General features: G+C 36.7%; 1 protein-coding gene across 1 annotated transcript; it reads left to right on the top strand.

Annotated features, from left to right (window-relative positions):
• The first annotated feature begins 12,785 nt into the window (after nt 1-12,785).
• PRPS1L1 (phosphoribosyl pyrophosphate synthetase 1 like 1) lies at nt 12,786-13,748 on the top strand. Its single transcript, XM_033437712.2, is given in 4 exon segments — nt 12,786-12,946; nt 12,948-13,078; nt 13,081-13,171; nt 13,173-13,748. Coding segments are annotated over 4 exon segments (939 nt in total). The 5' UTR covers nt 12,786-12,803; the 3' UTR covers nt 13,747-13,748.
• Nucleotides 13,749-19,725: the final 5,977 nt, after the last annotated feature.

Below are 19,725 nucleotides of genomic sequence, written 5' to 3'. Positions count from 1 at the left end.
TCAGCTGCTCTCCATCTTTACTGAGGAATGAATAAGTAAGAATAAGATTAATTCTCAAGAGAGCAGACTTAAGTGAGATATAAGAGAATATCTCAAATCAGTTATAGTTTTAAAAAGAGCAAATCATTCAAAGGATCTGTGGGATTTCCTTCCCTGGAGATATGTATAAGTAATGTATATATTCTTGTTCAAAATGTTTCAGTGATGTCTTGCTGGGAGGAATAGTCTACTATTACTGAAACTCAGGATAGGAAGATCATGTTTCCCAATCACCATTTATTGCTTTCAAATATTCTAAAAATGGAGACTTACTACATAGTTATAAGAATTAAACATTGAAATATTTAAGATTTTATGATCTATAGTTAAAATATGCTTAATCCCTGTTAGATAAACTATGGAAAATGAGAAACCATCCTCTTCTAGTTAACCAATAATTTTCTACATGGCCTTATGACTAAACTTTTTTTAAAGAGACCTAACTCTATCCTTATATCTGGAGAAAACTTGCTATCATCAGGATGCATTAAGCTGTCAGTGTCTTCCCAACTCTCACCTGATAGAGGAGTACTTGGGTAAAGGCTCACTCTAGTTCAAGAAGTCAGATGGAACCAAGCTCTCTATGTAACGAACAGGCATACCTTCAGCATGTGACCCTCTCATTACAGCTCTCTCTAATCCCATGGGAGAGATATGGACACAGCAATAGTTTGCTGGCTCTACTACACTGTTATCACCCCTCCAGGAGGAAGATATGTGGCAAGTAAGAGAAGAACCTGGAGCAGGTCTCCAGTAGACCAATCCTGCTATCACTTTTCAAAACTTTCAGTGCTTGTCTGTATTCTGTACACATAAATAGCTAACATTTATAAAGTGTATATTTACATGCAACATACATATAATATATAAAGTACTGTTACTGATGGTTCATATTTGCTCTACTTATTTAATCCTCACAATCCTGAAAGGTTGGTACTATTATTGTCATCCTTTTAACAGATGAGGAAACTTTGGCAAAGACAAGTTAAGTAATTTGTCCAAAGCCACTGAGATATTAAGCTATTGAGCCAGGATTCAAACGCAAACAGTCTGGCACCAGAGTCTGTGTGCAAATCCATAACATCAAACATCCATCCCCTCTGCTGTTGGATTAAACATACAGAAAATAAGAAATCAGCTATTTCTATTCTACTCCTTATACTTGGAAACATCATTAGTCACTAATTTTCTAGGCACCAAACACAGCACAGAACTCTCCAAAGTTAGTGAAAATAAAATATTGCTTTATATTATTTATACATAATTTTCAAAAGATAAAATAATACCTCATTGTCATAAATTCATTTATCCACTGGCAAAACCTCTTTTCTTATGTCTACAAAAGGAAGGAAACAGATTGACACTAATAAGCTGTTTCTTGTTTTTCACTGTAGTGTATTTGAAAAGAGAGCTCATGAATTGAATTGATAAGAAGTAAATTAACATATAAGGATATGAAGCAGAATGTATTTACACAAAAAGTAACTGTTGGTGAAGTAAACTGCTAAAGTCAACAACAATCACAAGTAATATTTTTAAAGACAAATTACTAGAAGGTAGTACACAGAATATACATTCATTATATATATTTAGTCTCTCTTATCATTGACCTTAAGTTTATCATAAATATAAGAATAACCTTGATTTCAAAGGTCCTAGAAGACATGGGAAAACCAGGCTGGAACTGTAAATACCATGGTGCAAGCACACTCTAGCTAATTCAAAAAATGAGCCCCGTGTCTGAATGTCCCACAGTGAACTATTTCTGACAATTTCTCAGATTTCCAGTTTCTGTTTCTGCTAAATAGCCTGCAGACTTGTCCAGTCCAGTCTCTTTATCAGCCACCACGGCACAATCTCTGCTACCACTAGCCTTCCTAACATGGCTTCTCCACAGCGACAAGTGTTCTCTGCCTGTTCCAACTGCTGCTCGCTGCCTGCACCATTCTGCCCTCAGGGAGGGAATATGAGCAAAGGCTCATCCTATATTCTGGATACAAGAGCTAAGACTAGCTCTAATTATCTTAGGTTTCAGTTTTATAGACTTCATGGGTCAAGGGTAATGCAAGTTAAGGCCCAGGGCCTGCCCAAGGTGAGGAGTCTCATAGGAGACTTTCTACTCATTAAATTGGGACCCCAAAGCTCTCTATCTTCAGAATAATGGTGAATCAGAAGTAAACCTGCCTCCATGGTCTATAGGAGGGTGGGATGGTTTGTTGGTGAGCACAGCAGACAGCAGAGAAAAACAGTGTAAGAAACAGGGGTAAAAGGGTTGGAAGGTGTGGATTCCTGAGAAGTTGTGACCTTAGGCTACCCTTACATAGTTCTGCAGCCTGGGGTTATATCACGTTGACAGTCCAGGGAAACTTAAGGTAGTCGCAGACTAATAGCAACTCCATATAGGAGTCAGAAGCAAATTCTCTCTGGAAGAAAAACTTTCATTCTAGACTTCAAAGAATTTCCTCAAATAAGATTTCATATGCTATAATGGTACATATGCCATAATGGTACATAGCTAAGCATAAACAAGCACAAAAGAAAAAAGCCAGCATGAGCAAGAGAAATAGACAGCAGATACAGATTCCAAAAACTTCAGACATTGAAATTACCAAATGCATCTTATAAAACAGCTATTATACTATGTTTTTAAAAATAGTTTGAAATAAGAACAAGTTTGAAGATATGTTCAGAGAGCAATGAACTCTAAAAAGTGCCCCAGTAGAACTTTAAAAGGACTAAACAAAATATCTTCAAATGAAAAATGCAATAATGAAAATTAAAAACTGTAGTTACACACACCTATTAGAATGGCCAAAATCCAGAACACTGACAACACCAAATGCTGGTGAGAATGTGGAGCAACAGGAACTTTCATACATTGCTGATGGGAATACAAAATGGTACAGCCACTCTGGAAAACAGTTTGGCGATTTTCTTACAAAACTAAATATACTCTTACTATACGATCCAGAAATTACACTCCTTGATATTTACCCAAAGGAGCTGAAAATTTATGCCCACACAAAAACCTCCACACGGATGTTTATAGCAGTCTTATTCATAATTGCCAAAACTTAGAAGCAACCAAGATATCCTTCAGTAGGTGAATAGATACATAAACTGTAGTACATCCAGACAATGGAATACTATTCAGTGCTAAAAATAAGTGAGCTATCAAGCCATGAAAAGACATGAAGGAAACTTAAATGCATATTACTAAGTGAAAGAAGTCAATCTGAAAAGGCTACATATTGTATGATTCCAAAAATATGACATTCTGGAAAAGGCAAACTATGGAGCCAATAAAAAATCAGTGGTTGCCAGAGGTGAGGGAGGGGAGGAGAGATGAGTAGGCAGAGCACAGAAGACGTTTATGGTAGTGAAAATATTCTCTATGATACTATAATGATGGATGTATATCATTATACATTTGTCCAAACCTATGGAATGTAGAACAGTATGAATGAACCCTAAGGTAAGCCATGAACTTTGGGTAATTATGATGTGTCAAGGTAGGTTCATCCTTGGTAAAAAGAAAAATGTACCATTCTGGTGAGCGATGTGGATAATAAGGGAGGCTATACCTGTGTGGGGCAGGGGGGTACATGGGAAATCTCTGTACCTTCCTCTCAATTTGTTGTAAAGTTGAACTGCTCTAAAAAAAAATAAAGTTGTTTAAAAAACCCTCAATAGGGACTTCCCTGATGGCGCAGTGGTTAAGAATCCGTCTGCCAATGCAGGGGACACGGGTTTGATCCCTGGTCCGGGAAGATCCCACATGCTGTGGAGCATCTAAGCCTGTGTGCCACAACTACTGAGCTTGTGCTCTAGAGCCTGCGAGCCACATCTACTGAGCCCACGTGCCACAACTACTGAAGCCTGTGTGCCTAGAGCCTGTGCTCCACAACAAAGAGAAGCCACCACAATGAGAAGCCTGCACACCGCAATGAAGAGTAGCCCCTGCTCACTATAACTAGAGAATGCTCGCGTGCAGAAACGAAGACCCAATGCAGCCAAAAAACAAAAAACCCAAAAAGGCAGTGGGAAGTTGTCTCCATTAGTCTTTAAATAAATAAATAAATAAATAAATAAATAAATAACCCTCAATAAACTGGTCTTATAGCATAATAGACACATGAAAAGAGAACGAGTAAGCTAGAAGATAGGTGTGAAGAAGAGAGGCACAATACAACACACACACACACAAATTTTTTAAAGGAAACTGAAAGTGTGTGTATGTATACAGCACTTAACCACTCAAGAGTACATATTCTTCCTAGCACACATGGACTACTTATGAAAAGTGACCATAAAAAAAGTTTCAGCAAATTTCCAAGGGCTTAAATCACACAAAGTATGTTTTCTGTCTTCAGTACAATTAAGCTAGAAACTAAAAACAACACCAACAAGATATCTAGATGTTCCCTATACATATGTTATTTAAGAAATAAACTAAATGGTCCCTGAAACAAAGAAATCATCATCAAAACTGGAAAATAGTTTTACCTGAATACCAACAGAAATACTATAAAAATATTACATATAAATCTTAAGTTAAAGCAGTACTTAGAAGAAAAATGTATACCTTTGAATATTAATAAATAATTAAGCATATATCTCAAGAATTTTAAAAAAGAACAGCAAAATAAACACAAAGAAAGGATGAAAGGACATAATTAAAAATAATCTTAAAGTCAACAAAGTTTGAAATAAGCAGCCAGTGAGGGTGCATCAACAATTTCAACCATTAGTTTTTTTGGAAAAGACTGATAAAATGAATAGGCTTCTGGTGAAACTGATCAAAAAAAAAAATAGTTCCAAAAATCTAACACCAGAAATGACAAAGGGAATCATATTAAATAAAGATGCTGCAGATACAAAAAACATAATAAAAGGATATTGTGGGAAGCACTGTCAGTAAAATTTGAAAATTTAGATAAAGTAGGAAATTTTGTAGAAAAATAAAACAACAAAACTGACCAAAAAATGGAAATCTGAATATAACCAATAATCTATAACCTAAATGTAACTGATAACCATTAGCGAAATCGAATAAGTAGTCAAATATCTTCTGGTCCAGTTCCACTTAATGTCATAATTTCTACAACTTTTCCATAGGATAGAAAAAGATGAAATGCTCTCCAACTCATACATAGCTAGTATAATCTTGTTTTCTTAACCTAATAAGTACAGACAAAGGATTATGGGCCAAATTCTCTCATAAAGATACATGAAAACATTCTAAATAAAATATTACCTAACTGAATCAAGTAATACATAAAAAGGACAATATATCATGATTAAATTGGGTTGATCCCATGAATGAGGTCTGTTTAACATTAGAAAAGAAATCATTGTAATTTACAATATTAAGAGGATAACCAAGAAAAATCATATTATAATCATGAAAGATGCAGAAAAAAAGCACTTGACATAATCCAAGTCCCTTTCTTGATCAAAAAAAAAAAAACGAAGAAGAAACTTTCAACAAACTAATAACAGGAAACAACCTTATAGAGTATATCCTGATAAAATACAACACACAAACATCATACATAATGGCAAAATATTAAAAGTTTTCCCTTTTCAGATTAGAAGTAAGTCAAGAATGGCCACTGTCACCATTTCTAGTCAACCTGACATTAGAGGTCCTAACCAGCATCACAAGGCAAGAAGGGGGAAAAGTATAAGAAATAGATCAAAGAGCCATATTGTCATTTATTTCCAGATGATATATGGCCTATATAGAAACTTTTAAAATCCACAAATGACTTTTAAGAATGGACACTGGGAGGGAGACGCAAGAGGGAAGACATATGGGAAAATATGTTTATGTATGACTGATTCACTTTGTTATAAAGCAGAAACTAACACACCATTGTAAAGCAATTATACCCCAATAAAGATGTTAAAAAAAAAAAAAAGAATGGACACAAAATTTAAACTATGAACTATATTACTGTGTAACAGAAAATACAATTTCCAGTAGATATCATTTAAATCATATAAAAATGAAGTACCTGGAAAAATGGAAAAATGTATATCTGAGAAAAATTACAGGAACTTACTGTCATTTTAAAGAGTAATTTAAAAGAGAAATAGCATGTCCATGGATTTGCAAACTTAATATTATAATGTCAATTTTCCCTAATTGATTTACAGATTTAATGTAATTCCAATCAAAATCCCAACAAAATTCTAAAATGTATGTGGGAGTACATGGGAACAAAATACCCTTGAGGAAGAACAATATGTAGTCCATAGGGGTCTACTCATTCTAACATATATTTAAATAGAGAAATTCTTTTGTTTTTACTTATTGTTTTGTTTCGTTTTGTTTATAAACTGATATACAGACCTTCCTGAACTTACGATGTGGTTACATCCCTATAAACCCACTGTAAGTTGAAAATATCATTAAGTCAAAGATGCATTTAATAACCTAACCTACCAAGCATCACAGCTTAGCCTAGCCTACTTTAAATGTGCTCAGAACACTTACATTAGTCTATGGGCAAAATTATTTAACACAAAGCCTCTCATGTAATTTATTGAATATTGTACTGAAAGTGAAAAACTGAACAGCTGTATCGGTAGAAATTTGTTGTAAGTGCATATCTCATGGCTGACAGGGAGCTGCAGCTGCTGCCCCTGCCCAGCATCACAAGAGAGTACTGTACCACATATTGTTAGCCCAGGAAAAGATAAAAATTCGAAGTTTAGTTTCTAATTAATGCATATTGCTTTTGCACCATGGTAAAGTTGAAAAATTGTTAGTTGAACCAGCATAAGTTGGAGAGTCTGAAAAATGGTTTCCTCCCAAAAGGCAACATCAAATCAAATCAGCAAGTATTCACTCTGTACAATACTTGGTATCATCATGGACAGACAAGTGGTTTTCAGAGTTTGACAAAAAGATCCTTCTCAGTGATGAACACTGTAAGAGGCTCAAGGAGGGAGGACAAATGGGATAATAAATAGGAGAGCCTCTTAATTTCAATCAATTCTTAGTGCGCTAATAGGTAGAAATTAATTTTTAGATGTTCAAATATCTAATGGATTTTTAAAACTCCCCAAATAACAAGAATTCACATCTTACACATATTGGTCAAAGTATTTCTGTAACATAATACAGGTATTTTAAGTTGAAGGATATATGTGTACTGTTCATAAAGAATTATGTGATATTCAAAAGCACTATTCATATGTAGAAAAGAACATGAAAAGATCTAGAAGCCAAATAAAATATGCAAAATTACAAGGGCTAGTGAAATGAGCAGAAGCAAAATAAATCAACTATTACCTTTTATTTTCCCAAAATAAATAAATGTTAATGATGCATACCAGTGGTTCTCAGAAGTGTGGACACCAGAATGGCAGCATCAGCATTACCTGGTGTCTTGTAAGAAACATGAAGTCTGAGTTTCCACCCTGGACCTACCGATCAGTAACTCTGGGGATGAGGCTCAGGAATCTATATCTCACACTCCCTACTGGTGATCCTGCTGCCCTTGAATCTTAATATAATTTTCTTTTTTTTTTTTTGGTGTGCAGGGATTGAGTCCACGCCCCCTGCAGTGGAGGTGCAGAGTCTTAACCACTGGACCACCAGGGAAGTCCCCTGCTGCCCTTGAAGTTGGAGAATCACTGAACCATTTCAAACCACGCTGCACTCTTTTTTTCTCATGTGAATGGACAACTGGGTTTAATGTTTATTATGAAGATTAAATAAATTATCATAATGGAAGAGAAAAAATAAAAAGTACTTAAAATAGGTTTAAATAGCATAAATGGAGCTTGCATTTTGTCAAAATATAATTAACATGAGTATCTTTTTACTAATTTCATGAAACTAATATTCTACATGAGAAGGGAAAGATCCATACCTGCTTTAAAATACTTAAAAATATTTCACATAAATATTAGGGAGATATTTTCTTATTTGCAATTTACTAGTTATGGAACCTCTCCATACATTGCCTTATCTGTCATTACAATTATGTATTATTCAGCACACCTAACCTCATTATTATTCCAAGACTATTATTTCATACTAAGATTTTTAAGTTCATTAGAAATTTTTTTTTAATTCCAAAGTGTGTTTCAAAAATACCGTCACGAGTCTAACATAATACTCAAAATTAAAGTCGCATTTCTGAGTAACAAAATTTTGTCTTTTTCTCCTATTTGTTTCACTCATATTTATTTACCTAATCACCATCTTCACGTCTATTGTATAAAATGACAGATTTCCAACTAAAAACTCAGTAAACAAACACGGTAGTCAACCTAAATTGTAAACAATCACAAAACAAACTTTAAAGCATTTCTACCAATGTAAAGCTCTGTGGGAAACTGTCTTCTCAAAGTATTATAGATGATTATTATGAACAAAAGAAATGAGGTAAGGTAATGTTACAATAATGATCTGGAACTCTGAGTCAAACGAGGATTAAAGGCACAAAGAAACTCTTCCTAATAAACAAGCAGATAACGGCTGGAAAGAAAAACATGTTCCTTTTGGAAATTAACTGCCATACATTCTCAAACTACACAAAGCTGCCATAAAGAACATCTAAATCTGTCCTTGTTTGTAACATGTGTTGTGACAAGATTTGACAGTTTATCAAAGACCTGTAATTGTCACCTAAACATCTAGCATTTTGTCAACTGCAAGCGTGTTTAGTGAAAGCATTTATTTTACTTATAATACAACAACTATTTTTCTCCACTTTCTGAAAGAACCGACTGACTTTCTTTTCTCCTTAGTTGATCAAGCTGCATCAGGGCTCTCTTTGAATTATTTATGTTGGAATCGTGAAGGGTAAAAGAATAATCGGTAAAGCAAGAAACTATTCCCAAGGTAATAGATATATTCTGGGTATTAACTCAAAAGACCTTCAAAATACAACAATTCTCACAGACCTGTAGAGATGACATTTAAATATGCTTGCCTTGGGAAGGAGAAAGATAAGGCATTTTCTCTATGCCACAATTTTTGTTTCCAGAGTAATTTATTAGCAACATCTTAAATAGAGAGAATGTGTTGTTCAATGGGCATCATTCCTACCTATAACCTTTGTCAGAAACAGTCAATGATAAGATAGATGTCTTTCTCAACCTACAGAGACTAAAATAAACAGGAGCTAAATCCCCTTACAATAGACCCATGTAACAGAAATATCAGAGTAATGAAGATATTTCCATGACACTGCTAATCGTTCATTTCTTTCTGGAAATAATTCTTAAAAGCAAAAGAATTTTCCAGTCTCAGCTTTGGAGTTTTGTTCCTTGTTGTAGTTGTTCGACGAAAGAGTAAAATTTTGTGCAACAATTTCTACATAACCTTTTGATTTTTTCCTTCCTTCTGATAAACCTCAAAGAAAAGGCCTAGACATGGTATAGTGAGAAAAGCCCTGTTTGGAAATTCAGGGATTCTGCGTTCTAATCCATATTCTCTCTAATTAGCTGTTAGATCCCAGGCAACTTGCTTCGTTTCTCTGGGCCTCGGTTCCCTGTCTGTGAATTAGGATGCTAGACCGGGTGGTTTCTAAGGTCATTTCCATCTTTAACATTTTATGATTCTAGACAAATCCCTGAAACTGTGAGGTGTTGCAACAGCCAGAGCATGGATCAAAAATGGCAGCAACACAAAAATTTCTCCTGCTTAACACCTCAAGGAAAACGCAAGCAACTATCGGTTTTTAAAGTTTACATTAGCGTTCAGTCCAATTTAGTAATAATAAGTCGATTTAAAAACCTGTTTTGTTTTTCTTTAAAAACTGAAAAATGTGTGACACATTTAGAACACTAAGAATCATTTTAATTAAAGCTGCAAGTACTTTTTAGTGTTGCTAAATTAAGACAGAATTTTCTTTAGAAATCACTGTATGTAGTCTTGGCTGAAGATGAGAATTATATTGTATAGGTGGGTCTGTTGATTTTATAATAGGAAAGAACATGAATGAAGAGTTGTGGACTGAAATGAGCCTGCATATACGGTCAACCATGAAGAGTTTGAACTGAAGAGAAAAGCATGTTGATGTCTCCAGAGATGTGGTTGGATCAGCAGCAGGACATTTTGATTTAGCCTTTTTGACATAGCTGTTTTTATGTTTTATACTAAGCACATTTAATATATAAAAACACTGTTTTCTAGCAATGTGTTTCACAGAAATTGCCAAATCTTATCCATTTCTGTTGCCTCCCCCCATTCCTTACCTCATTCCTGATCTTATCCTATCCATGAACCAAACCCAGCAGGGAAGCTCAAAAGTGGGGTGTGAAGATACATTCAACAAATTATTTAGTAATTTCAAAATATTATAAAATGATGATTTGGTTTTAGGCTAAATAAAAATATCCCAGAACCAAATGTTAAACACACAATTAGTAGGATAAAACTTTATGATCTCTATCTGATGTTTCCACTACTTTTATGACACAGTTTATTGTTGAAATTCCTGGTATCTATGATCTCTACCACTTCTTAGCCCTTACTCCAACCCCCAATGCATTTGGAAACTGTGTACTTAAAATTTCCTAAAAAAGACATATATATTTTGTTAGTCTTTTTTAAATTATAAAAGTAATGAAAGTTCAATACTACATTAATAGATGTCAATAAATTGTGACATATTCATCCCCAAGTACAACCAACCTACTCCCCTCTGCAAAGGTAATCATAATAAAAAGGACTTCCTTAATGATTTGATGCTTTGACTATTACTTAATTTTAAACACATAAATATCATACTATGCATATTTTTGTGAATGATTTTTTTACATTTAAAAATATCTTGGATCACCTCACACTGGTCAGAACGGCCATCATCAAAAAATCTACAAACAATAAATGCTGGAGAGGGTGTGGAGAAAAGGGAACCCTCTTATACTGTTGGTGGGAATATAGCTTGATACAGCCACTATGGAGAACAGTATGGAGGTTCCTTAGAAAACTAAAAATAGAACTATCATATGACCCAGCAATCCCACTACTGGGCATATACCCAAGAACCATAATTCAAAAAGAAACATGCACCCCAATGTCCACTGCAGCACTATTTACAGTAGCCAGGTCATGGAAGCAACCTAAGTGTCCATCAACAGATGAATGGATAAAGAAGATGTGGTACATATATACAATGGAATATTACTCAGTCATAAAAAGGAATGAAATTGTGTCATTTGCAGAGACGTGGATGGACCTAGAGACTGTCATACAGAGTGAAGTAAGTCAGAAAGAGAAAAACAAATATCGTATGTTAATGCATATATGTGGAATCTAGAAAAATGGTATAGATGATCTTATTTGCAAAGCAGAAATAGAGACACAGATGTAGAGAACAAACCTATGGACGCCAAGGGGGAAGGGGGAGGAGGTGGAATGAATTGGGAGATTGAGATTGACATATATACACTACTATGTATAAAATAGATAACTAATGAGAACCTACTGTACAGCAAAGGGAGGTCTACCCAGTACTCTCTGGTGACCTAAATGGTAAAGAAATCCAAAAAAGAGGGGATATATGTATATGATTCACTTTGCTGTACAGCAGAAATTGACACAGCAGTGTAAAGCAACTATACTCCAATAAAAAAATAAATAAAATTTTTAAATGAAAAAAAGTAAATAAAATATTTTGGAGACACTTCCATATGACTTCTTCCATATGACTACTGCGGTCTCTTTAATGGCTGCCTGTGTATGTACAATACATTATCTGATAATTTAGCTATTGACAGACATTTTTGGTTTCCATATTTTGCTTTTATAAGCAATTCTAGAGAGGTTACTATTTGTCATTCATCATCTTATACCCTGTAAATGGGGCAACACCTGACACAGAACACCTCGGGAAATATTGACTAAATGGATTAATACAGCAAAAAATACTGTTATCAATATACTTTGTGAATCTTTCTATTGAGTAGATTCCTAGAAGACACGTTGAGCCGTATGTTATGTACTCAATTTCCCTTGCAAAATCTACACACTTACACTTTCCATTAGACTAGAAGGAGTTATCTATTTTATAATTTTGGCTTACCTGGTATGTGAAAATGAACGTCAATTTCTTGATTTGTAGCATTTTTTCATACGTTTGTTCCTACTTATCTTTTTCTCACTCAGTTGGAAGAACTCTGGGCACGTTTTCCACATTTCCTCCAGTCCAGAACTTTCCTTTCAAAGCTACGTGTTTTGCCTTGTAGAAATTTTACATTTTTACATAGATTTAAGCTGCCCTTGGAAACTAATACAAGCACTAATAGAGGAGGAAAAAAAAAATCCACGAACTGAAAAAAGATTTGGTTTTTTTTTTTTTTTTTGGAAGTACGCGGGGCTCTCACTGTTGTGGCCTCTCCCGCCGCGGAGCACAGGTTCCGGACGCGCAGGCTCAGCGGCCACGGCTCACGGGCCCGGCCGCTCCGCGGCATGTGGGATCTTCCCGGACCGGGGCACGAACCCCCGTCCCCTGCATCAGCAGGCGGACTCTCAACCACTGCACTACTAGGGAAGCCCAAGATTTGATTCTTTAGTTTTGAAGCGTGAACTGGATGCCAAGAAGGAATTTTTTTTTTTTGAAGACCCAGAAGGCAGTTTAGAGCGGCGCACATCCGGAAGAGACCGGAACAGCTGAGTAACAACCGGAGCTCTCGCGCCTCTCTAGGAGCTGAAATAGTCTGTGGTCTGACCTCTGTTCCTTTCTCAACTGCAGGGGTGATCACCGGACGTAGAGAGCCTAGGGCAGTTGACCAAAATGCCAATCAAAATCTTCAGCGGCAGCTCCCGCCAGGACTTATCCCAGAAAACTGCCGACCGATTGGGCCAGGAGCTGGGCAAGGTGGTGACTAAGAAATTTAGCAACCAGGAGACCTGCGTGGAAATAGGCGAGAGTGTGAGGGGATGTCCACATATTGCAGAGTGGTTGTGGCGAAATCAACGACAATCGAATGGAGCTTTTCATCATGATTAATGCCTGCAAGATTGCTCCAGCCAGCCGAGTTACTGCAGTCATCCCGTGCTTCCCCTGTGCCCGCAGGATAAGGAGGATAAGAGCCGAGCCGCAATCTCCGCCAAACTTGTAAATACGCTGTCTATAGCAGGTACAGATCGTATCATCACGATGGGTCAACGCTTCTCAAATTCAGGGCTTTTTTGATATCCCAGTAGACAATTTGTATGCAGATCCAGCTGTCCTGAAGTGGATAAAGGAAAATATCTCTGAGTGGAGGAACGGCATGATTGTCTCTCCAGATGCTGGTGGAGCTAAGGGAGTGACCGCCGTTGCAGAAAGACTGAATGTGGACTTTGCCTTGATTCACAAAGAACCGAAGAAGGCCAATGAAGTGGACCGAAAGGTACTAGTGGGATATGTGAAGGATTGTGTGGCTATCCTTGTGGATGACATGGCTGACCCTTGTGATACAATCTGCTATGCAGCTGACAAACTTTTCTCAGCTGGAGCCACCAGAGTTTATGCGATCTTGACTCACGGAATCTTTTCTGGCCCGGCCATTACTCACATCAACAGTGCAGGCTTTGAAGCAGTAGTAGTCACCAATACCATACCTTAGGAGGATAAGGTGAAGCATTGCTCCAAAATACAGGTGATCGACATCTCCATGATCCTTGCCGAAGCCATCAGAAGAACTCACAATGGGGAATCTGTCGTCTACCTGTTCAGCCATGTCCCATTGTGACAGAATAACGTTGGGGTTGTTGTATTTTAAATAAAATAAGATAAAATAAAAATATACCCTGACCGTTGGTTTCCCTTTGTGTTTGATGAAAAGTTCGGCAGAAGACCCTGTTTGTTCCAGCATGGCTTTCTACATCCCACATCATGTATATTAGATGCTTATTTTAGATTGGAGAAAGACAGATTAAGAATAATTGCTGGAATATCCTATCTGGGTTGTCTCATTCTGGTTTCTTTGATGATTTTGTGAGCCTTGCAGCTGTAACTACAGTTCAGCTGCTGACTTCAGACTTTGAAGGTGTTGTGTGGAGTTGTATGAAATCAATTGGGGAAACTTAGACTACTTTACATGTGAATGCTTCAGGGTTCACTTTGTTCAGAACAACTAAAAATGCAACCAACCCAATCCACCACCACCACATCTCAATCCCACCAACCCCCTCTTATTCCCTGTATTCTCCTCCCCTCTTCCCCGTTTGTCACAAGTTCTCCAAGATCCGTGCTAAATTAATCAAGAGTCCTGTGCAACCCAAACCTAGTTCACGTGGTTGCTGAGCCATCTGCAAGGCGAGAGCAGCAGCTTTCAGCTTGAACAGCCATTGGGTAGGATTATGAGAAAAGGCTGCAAAGTGCAGCAAATGCTTCACGAGAGGAAGAAGATAAATCTGTCACCATCTGTTTGGAGAGTACATGTTTTGGATTCTCCAGTGTACCTGTTCTTTTTGATTTAGTTTTACTTCTAATCATCTTGACATTTTCCTGGTCAAACATCCTGTTGGATCCAAATTATCAGTGTACCAGTCTTCTGGAAAGCAAATCCACTTCCTGCTATATAGTCTCTAAAATTTTCATCAGATGTTTTTGCTGTAGCTAAATCTTAGCCTGCTACTGCCATGGTAGTAGATTTTAGGTGGTGTTGTAGTACCTTTTGATTAAGCATTTAATTTTAATCTTTCTTCCTTGCCTCTCAGATGACTTCAGATTTATATTTTAAAACTTACGTTATTGTCTCTTGTAGGGAAAACCAATAAAAAGTCTGCATGTATGTGAGAAAAAGTCCACATTAAGATATATCCTGAAATTTCTGATTCCCAAGAAAATTCAGACAGGCCCTAAAAGTTTCTGAAAGGTAAAATGTAAGATAGTTCTAAAGAAATAATATTCAGTTGCTGTCAGAATTCTCATTTGATCTCTCAGGTAATAAGCAAAATGGAACAATATTTTTGCAGTTCTAAAGGAATATTCCTTTTAACTTAAATTTGTGTGCTTAGCCAAACTATTATTTAAGTTTGAGGACAAAATTAAGGCATTTTTATATATTAAAAGACTCAGAAATTTTACCACCATGAATGCTTCCTGAAAGTATCACTTGAGGATACTGAAAACAACAAGTATGTACAACTAGGAGGAACACATGGAATGAAAGAGATAATGGTGAGCAAAGAAAGAAGTGAAACTGATAAAATTTTTCGTGAAATTATTATGAATATTATCACAATTATTAAGATAAAATTCACGTAAAAATTGAACCACAATGTAAAGCAAATTATTTTAAAATCTGTAATAAAATAGTTTAAAATATTTTTAATTTAAAATAATTTTTTTCCTAAGTATCTTCATATACATGTTCATCAAACAGTGATGCTTATAATGGGCTTCTTAATGTCAGTTGTCATTTATCAATATCTAGCTCCTTGATGATCTTAACTTTCTGCTTTCTTGACTATATCCTGGAAAGCACTTCCAGCCTTCTTAAAACTTCCACCGTAAGCACCATTATAACATTATAACCTTGTTTATCTGAAGCATATCCAATGTTACTTTTACACATACAAGCAGTCATTTTGGACAAACTGTTCTCAGAATACAAAATAGATGAAAGAGGCCATACCATAGTAAATACCACATACTGCAGAATATATTCACCTCATGGTTAGCAAAGTAGCAGTTTCCATAGCTGAAAGTGATAGTGTGCTTATGCTTATTGACCAAAAACTGTTTTAAACACTCAATAGTATTACATACCAGCTCATATGTATGATAAAACTGGCATATCATGTCATTGGATAAATAATGCACTGATCAGTCAATGATGCCGGATAACTGACTACTAATTGGGGCAGCATTTTTTTTTTGTTTTTTGTTTTTGTCTTTAAATGATGCACAAAAATAAATTCCAGAAGGAATGGTTATAAGGAACAAAACTGTAAAACACTGGAAGAAAATGTGGAATAACTTCTGTACTCTTGTAATAGAGAATTTATAAAAATTTATATAAGATGAGATTGAGGCATGACTTCTAGGATTCTACAGGCAGGAAATAGGCTGATAGAGCTACTCAGTTGCAGACTTGTGCTACCCTTTGTGAAAAATAAAGAATGACTCTAAGGGCAGAGATGACAAGAGTGGTACAGAGGTCAGAAGTTTCATTGAGAGAGGGCTAGAGGCTGACTGAGCCTCTGCTGTGAACCCAGAGGCTGATGGAGCCACTGTCGCAGGCCCAGAGGCTGGAGCTGTGGACCCAGCAAGTGGAGCATGAAGCCACAGATAATTACTCCCAGTCCTTAAAACCTAAAGAAATTTGCCCTGCTGGATTTCATACTTTCTTGGGTTGTGCAACCCCTTTGTTCCTTTAAATTTCTCCGTTTGGGAATGAGAGTGTATATCCCATGCCCATCCCACCATTGTATTTTAGAAGCAGATAACTGCTTCACCAGTCCCCATATGGAGAAAAGTTTTGCTCCAGGATGGTTTATACTCAGAGTTTCGCTTGTCTCTGATTCAGATAATTTAATAATGAGATTTAGGACTTTTGATGAGATTTTGAACTTAGGGTTGATGTTGTAATGGATTGAGACTTTGGTGGAATGTTGGGATGAGGTAAATGTGTTTTGTATGGATGTGGGACAGATGTGAGTTTGGCAGGGGCTAGAGAGCAGACTGTAGTGAGTTGAATAGAGGCCTGCCTCACGAAAGACAGATCCATGTCATAGCCACCTGAACCTTATTTGGATAAGGTGTCCTTATTGAGATAAAGGGTCTTTGTAGGTTTAATTAGGTTTAGGTTTTCCAGATGAGATCATCCTGGATTTAGGGTGGGCCTTAAAAACAATGACAGGTGTCCCTATAAGTGAAAAGCAGAGGGAGATTTGAGAGAGAGACACAGAGGAGAAAGTGACATGAAGATGGAGGCAGATATTGGAGTGAGGCATCTGCAAGCCAAGGATTGTCAAGGATTACAGCAGCCACCAGGGGCTAAGGGAGAGGCATGGGACAGATTCTCCCTCAGAACCTCCAGAAAGGGCCAAGTCTACTGACACCTTGATTTCAGGCTTTTGTCCTACAGAACTATGACAGAATAAGTTTCTGTCATTTTAAGCCATCCCGTTTGTGATCATTTGTTACTGGAGCTGTAGGAAACTAATACAGTGTTTATACCAGGAAATGGAGTGCTGCTGTAACAAGTACCTAAAAATGTGGAAGTGGCTTTGGAATTAAGTATTGGGAATAGGCTTGGAAGACGTTTATTTTAATGTACTCTTTATTTTTAAAAAGTTAAACAGAAGATAGATTTCAAACTTACGTTGTGTTTGGATGGTCTATACAAACTTCAAGGTGAAGACGGCATCATTCTCTATGACATTCTGGATTTGCTGCAGGTGTTCTTCTATCTAAATGGAGGATTTTGCAGTGCAGCTTGGGGTGCGATCATTAGTTACTTTATGAGAAAATTGATTTCTGTGGGTAACAGTAACACGGTGCAGCTCAGCATCCATGAATTTAGAGAATATAACGTAGTAATCTATGGAATGCTTACTGAGCGAGGCAGAAAATTCTAACCTTGGTAAGCCACTGGATCTATGGCCTTTCCCTTTAAACATGATAAAATGACTTTCAAAATAACATTCTTCAAATTTATGAGGTGGTGTGTCTGCTACACTATAAAATACATTTAAATTATGATGTTAAGTCATCATTTTATGCTAGAAAGGGACTGTCTTTGGACTTAGCACTGCCTATGATTTTTGGCTAGGTTCCTGAAAGGCTTGGAAGAATTTTGAGGTGCATGATAATAAAAGCCTAGATGACTTTGAAGAGACTGTTGGTAGAAATAGAGACATGAAAGGAGATTCTAGGCAAAGCTCAGAAGGATGTGAAGAGGATGATGTAACTCACAGATCGAATCTACCATCTCAGCAGAAGGCAGGAATGGAAATAGTTATCCAGGAAGGATTGGTAAGGTACCCTCTTATCTCGTTGTGGGGACCCCATGACAGGCACAAAATCAAAGGGTACAGAGACAGGAGAAAATAAATGAGTGCTGTCATTGGGAGCTATTATTCAACCTACTACACTGCATCTTTTCCCTTCTCTGTTTATGTTTTTTTGGATCCCCTATTAGATGGGTATTTTATTTTCTGGATATATCTTCCCTATCTTATAACTTCCTCATATTTTTCATCATTTTATTCTTTGTCACTGGGTTGGTGGTTAATTCTTTAATTTGATCCTCCAGTTAATTCAGTCTTCAGTTAATTCTATTAGTAATTAATTTTATTATTCATCCCATCTATTGAATTTCCTTTCAATATCAAGCAACCCTACTTTTAATTTTCACATACTCCTTTTGTTTTTGACAGCTTCCTCTCTTTTTTTTATGGTTGATATCATTGACATTATTTTTCATTTTATGGAATACAATATCTCGATTCTCTTTGTAGATTTTAATTATATTTAACTTTTAATTCTACTTCCCAGTATTAGCTGTTTTATTGAGGACACACAGTAGTGGAGAGAAAGAAGTATAGCAGGGGGCCTTTCCTTTGTGATGGATATTTTGACTTCTGGCTGCAAAGATTTCCTAGCTATTGGGGTGACCATAACTTACTTTGGATACTGCACTTTTCAAGCCTAAAAGCCCACATGAAGTTATCCCCTCTCACTTTTAAGAACCAAACTCACAAATTGTCTCTTGTGGCAAAATTCTGAAGTCTACTGGTCTAAAAGTTGGAGACAGTCACAACCATTCCACTGCTCTTTAATGTTTTAATTTAATTCAATAAATTGCTCATAGACCCTTCCCTTTCTCAATACCCAATAACCCTTTGAGAGTTTTTCTAGAAATTTGCTACACAACTTCCTTTTGGGGGCTTATTTTATCTCTATGAACGTCCAGCTCTTCAGTTCTATTGGGAAAGACCTGGCAATTGGTTTCCATATACTTTATATTAACTGGGAATTGTTTACTTTTCTGGTCTTCTGATGGTTTCCCTTCAGACTAAGTAAATATTTATTTGTTTTTATTGACCTCCCTCATTCTCCTTGATCTTTCTAAAAACCATTACAAAATTTATAACTATTTTCTTATCAAGGTGCCTTCTTCACTTGACTTGTTTTTGTTTTTTTGTTTTTTTTTTGTTTTTTGTTTTTTGCGGTACACGGGTCTCTCACTGTTGTGGCCTCTCCCGCTGTGGAGCACAGGCTCCGGACGCGCAGGCTCAGCGGCCATGGCCCACGGGCCCAGCCACCCCGTGGCACGTGGAACCCTCCTGGACCAGGGCAGGAACCCGTGTCCCCTGCATCGGCAGGCGGACTCTCAACCACTGTGCCACCAGGGAAGCCCCTTCACTTGACTTTTTATAACACTATAGTACAGGTACTTTCCTCCCAACTCTTGGCTCTTGTCAGACTTCTTCCCCGCCATCCCGCTGATACAGCTCGTTTCAGCTGCTGTGGGCAAATCAGAAGGGTTGAGGCCTCTTCATACACTAATGTCTAAGGTAAGCACTTGCTTACCCTAATATCATCCTTCAGATTCCCTCTGTACTTCTGCCAGACTTATTCCTAAAATATTACTTTCATAACTTTAATCCCATAATCAAAAGTTTCTATTTTTTTTCATTATCTACAGAAAAATCCACCCTTTGTTTTCATGTATAGCCATCAAAATCTGGTCCACTACTCCCAATATAAACTTTCC

Source organism: Orcinus orca, chromosome 9 (assembly GCF_937001465.1).
Source record: "Orcinus orca chromosome 9, mOrcOrc1.1, whole genome shotgun sequence".
NCBI lineage: Eukaryota > Metazoa > Chordata > Mammalia > Artiodactyla > Delphinidae > Orcinus > Orcinus orca.
The sequence above is the reverse complement of the archived record's forward strand: the minus strand, read 5'-3'. Positions and strand labels throughout refer to the sequence as shown.